Source organism: Dendrobium catenatum, unplaced genomic scaffold, assembly GCF_001605985.2.
Source record: "Dendrobium catenatum unplaced genomic scaffold, ASM160598v2 fragScaff_scaffold_1447, whole genome shotgun sequence".
Lineage (NCBI taxonomy): Eukaryota > Viridiplantae > Streptophyta > Magnoliopsida > Asparagales > Orchidaceae > Dendrobium > Dendrobium catenatum.
Window position 1 is genome coordinate 6608 of NW_021319909.1, and position 4734 is coordinate 11341.

Sequence of the window (4734 nt, forward strand, 5' to 3'; positions counted from 1 at the left end):
TAGAAGTGTATTATCGCTAAGCATTTAATTCAGTAATTTGATCTCCTATTAATCTACTCTATTAAATTCTTAGATTGATTAAGGTTGATATTAGATTAATTAGAATTGATTTAGGTTCAATTTTAGGTTTAAGTTTAACTAGTTAAGAATGTTAATAATATATTTAATTAAAGATTCAGTGTTAATAGTTTTAAAGAATTAGCGTTAAGATCATTATTGATTAATTATGATAAGAAAATAAATCAAAATCTAGGGAAAACGTGCCACTACTTGTTATTTTCAAAGTCTCTACCCTATAGGACATGCCATAAGTCTAATATTTTCTAAGACTCGGTCCTAATTTTGTCCTTAAGTGTAACGCTAACGTTGTAGGCTAAAAAACAGTGTTTCTAATTCCTAAGACTTCTATACGGATGTCACAGGTTGAGGTTCTAAAAGAAATGTAAAACAAGAGCAATCCTAAATATATAATTGAAGTTTCTACAAGGCCCTAAGGTTGGGATTCGTACAATCATCTAGCCCTAAAGGTTTTCTAAGTTTTTAGAAAGCTTACAGGCACCGGGGCTACGACCCGGTGGTCCCCCGTAGCTCCTACTAGATGAGTAGGAGACGACTGATGCTCGGATCCGGTTGTCCTAGCTCCAGCTCCAAGTGCTCCTTGTCCATTGCTTTCCAAAAGTACCTCGCCAAAGATATATAGAAGAGAGTATTAGAGCAGTTCTATGCAATAAACAACAGTAAGAAATGAAAAAAAGCAATAAAAACTAGAACGTACCTTTGATTTTGTTGAGCCATGTCTAGGTTCTCCTTGTTTTGGCAAGCATATAGCCACCAAAAATCATATAAACAAACAACGGGGAAAAACACGAAAGAAAACAGAATCACAAAAAGGGTGTAGGCATCCGTTCGTTATGGAATACACTGCGTAAGAATCAAGTGCATTCCTATAACAGCAAACGATGCCCTTGTTGGCTATTCCCACTCAACAATGAGCGCACCGATACGTTGACTCGACTATCCCGACAACCTTAAACCAAAGGCTAGATCCCAAGGAGGTGACTTCTAAGCCAGACTTAAGCTTAGATTTCTATGGTTTTGACTCAATCCAGCCAAAATTCCATGTTTTTATAGACTATTATTCAAGGGAGGAATACAAAGGAGAAGGAGACTGATCTGTCTCAAAAGGACACTAAAGGTTTCTAACATAAAAGCTCTAAACTGTTTAAAATCAACTCATATAATTTTAGAAATGAACCACTAGAGAATATCAACTCAAAGAAAAGGTACTAGTCGTCTCTTAAAACGCACTAAAGGCGGGCCTACCTCACAAGTTTAATCAAAACTACAAGACTTGCACTGACTTTTCCAAATTTTGATCACACAAATCTTACAAAAGATAATCATCCAACCCTAATTTTTTGTTTGACCACAAAAATCCTAGACGCAAATAACGCTAATAGATCAAGTGCTCTTATTTTTATATTATGGAGTGGGTAAAAAAAAAAAAAAAATAAAGCTTCCCAACCCCCGAGGAGTATTTTAAAAAATCTCTTATTGCATAGCTCTTATCATAAAACATTCACAAACCGAAAAACACATAGAATCTCAACACAAGCCGATTCCGCAAAATTCATTGAAACAAAACCTCTCGAATGCAAAACACACTCATTAAGCCTTATAACAAAAAAGATACAAGAAGGCGATTCATTAACTTCAAAAGCAATTCATGTATTTTTCAGATTTTAAACCATAAAACAAATCATAACCATTTTACAAGTTAAACCAACACTCTCTTCATTAAAACATCCACATATGCTACAACCCAAATATGCATGAAGATTCTCTAATAAATTTCCATAGCTACATTATCAAGTCAAGCGTAAGTGGAATGATATGAATATAATCATACATAAAAAATCTCCTAATAAAATATCCAGTCATGCATGTAATAATCTTCCATTCATGAAACTAATACAATTGATTCCATTTCAATAAAAAAAAACTTAATGAGGAATTCAATAATGCCATCACAATTTAGAATATCCAATGAAAAGAGTTCTAACACTTATATCTCAATTCTATAAAAGAGACTAAAAGAACTTGTTACCACTTCACTTCTTTGGCCCATATTAAACAAACTTCATGCTAAAAAAAATCAACACAAATATGCGACTCCTCCAACGAATTCTCAAAGTAAAAAAAAAAAAAAAAAAAAAGACAAAGATGCAAGGTCTTCAAATCGAATTTTTTTTTTACAAAACAATTGAGGAAGAAATCCATAAAAACAACTGTAAGAATTTTCACAAAGCATTAATACTTGCCAACATACATTTTTTTGAAAAGCTTAAAGGGATAAGAAAGGATCCAAATCTAAAGCAAGCATAAATGTATTTAAATTTACTAACTCCTTGTAGCTAATTATGCCTTCTAACAATATAAATTGTGTCATTATAAAACTCACGGTGGCCAACAAAATTATAAAACTAGCTTTCAACAAGCATAAACATACACCTTGCATACATGTTTCGCCAAGCTTCTCACAATCCCCAAAGAAAGTTTACACATGGAACTCCAAACAATCCATCATTTGATGCAACCCATGAACGAGTAGAAATCTTACACACAAACTCTTCTTGTAAGCAATACAAAATTGACACAAAATTTGCCTACATCCTATGAGATTTTTTTAGCTGACAATTGAATAAATGTGACAAGACTAAAAAGAAAACAAACAGTAATGGTAGATGCATTCTCCAACTCATCACATACAATCTACAATGTTTCAAAAAAAAAATTCTAAGAGATTTCTTAAGGCAAGACAAGTTTTGTGAATAAACCAAAAGAGCTTTCTAATCAAGTCGCCATGATGATGCTAATAAATGAAACATGAATTAAATAGTAGAGAAGCAAAGGGCTTTAAATTTCACCATGTGTAAGTTTTCTTTTATGCAAAACTTGCTTTGAGCAAATAAAACATAACCGAATTTCACCATTAATGAGCTCTCGTAGCTAAGCACGTTACTAGCAATATAAATCACATAACTAGGGAAATCACAATTGCTCTACGACCAACATCTACTCTCGTGCCATGGTAGAGGAAATCAAAAGAACCTCCTATGCATTTTATAGTTTACACCTAAGTTCTAAATCTTTTGACATAAAACGAATGTGAGTTCATGAGTTAATTAGCCATCTCGAACAAAATAAATCAACACCTTGGATAGTTCTAAAAAAAAACAACACATTATAACAAAGTCAATTGCGATCATCACAAAGAACCAAAACATTTGGTTTAGAGAATAAATACATTTATTAGGAGCAAGAATACTAGAGATGCAGTGACAAATGTATCATAAAAAAAAACTACTCACACTTTCAACTTTAGCCAAAAGACAATAGGAAGAGAGTTTTACATAGGTGTAACTTGTCATCCACTAAATCACCCAAAAGATACTACAAAAATCTCTTGAGGGTATTCCACCAAACACCTTATATGCATGATCATGATAGGGGATCAAAATGGCTTCTCCCATATTTGCAAAGTTCACACCTAAATTCTAAATCATGTAACATAAAACAAAATGCGGATTTATAAACTAATTGACCATCTCAAAACAACGTGAGCAATAAGCCAAGTAGGAAAAGCAAATTAACACATGATGCTATGACTAACTACGCAAGCCATCGCGAAATTATTACAGGGAGCGAAAGCATTCCTTTAGACATTCATAGAATAAAGACAACATGAGATTTCTATCCACACTTTCAAATCTAATCAAGTAAGATAAACCTTGCATGAGTGAAGCTTCTCATCAACTCAATCTTCCACAAAACTTAAGTTGAGAAGAATGAAGAATAAAGAAAACATTTCAGGAAAAAAAAAATAAGGAAAAGGAAGAGAAGTAAGAAGGAGAAGAAGAAGAATAGGAAGGAGGGAAAGCTACCTGCGGCCTTAAAGGAGGTCGAACAAGCTCGAAGGGGGCGACGCTGGTGTCGGGTTCGGTCAGGTGTGCGAAGCCGAGAGCTTCGGGGTCGGACGAGCTTCGGCCAGGCGAGATCGGAAGCGTAGAGGCGTCGGGCTGGAGTTTCGCGAACACAGGGAGGCCGGTGTCGTCGAGCTAGCTTCGGGTTCGGTGGAGCTGCCGTCGGACAGAGCCGGAGGCTCGGGTTCGGCTGGGGTCGTACGAACAGGGGAGATCCGGCTTGCTGGGGTTGGCGTCGGGTATCTCACGCAAGGAGAAGGGAGCGTGAGCGGAGGCGTCGGTCTCCCCTGGACCTGCGAACTGGGTGGGTTCTGCGAACAGAGGAGGTCGAGAGGGAGAGAGGTCGGCGTCGGGTATCTCACGCAAGGAGAAGAAAACCAGAGAGGGAGAGCGACGCGTGAGAGAGGGGGAGAAGGAGTTCGGGTCTGAGAGGGGGAGAGGAGTTTTTTTTTTCTTGATTTGCTGGAGCATGGGAACGAGAGAGAGCGAAGGCGTGGGCGAGAGTCTCCAAAAACTGAAGGCCTTCGTCGTGAGTAAATTGAATCCATTGCCGAAGGAGGAAGCCCGCTTCTCACTGTCGCTCGCTTCGGTCTCTGAAATCACCCCGAAAGAGGTTTCAGCGAGCGGCTCGATGTCTGCCTGATCGCAGAAAATTCGCGAGGGCGCGGATTTTCGGCTGAAAACAGCAGACTTCGCTCGATCAAAAGCCGTCGAGACGATTTCCCGATCTAGAAAAAAAAAAATTCAAAAT

The 4734-nt window shown here is 37.3% G+C and overlaps 1 protein-coding gene across 1 annotated transcript; it reads left to right on the plus strand.

Moving 5' to 3' along the window:
- Positions 1 to 4017: 4017 nt before the first annotated feature.
- LOC114580974 lies at positions 4018 to 4356 on the plus strand (the record flags this gene model as incomplete). The annotated part of the gene is given in 1 exon segment (XM_028700082.1): positions 4018 to 4356. A coding segment is annotated over 1 exon segment (339 nt), but the record flags the coding sequence as incomplete, so codon positions are not given.
- Positions 4357 to 4734: the final 378 nt, after the last annotated feature.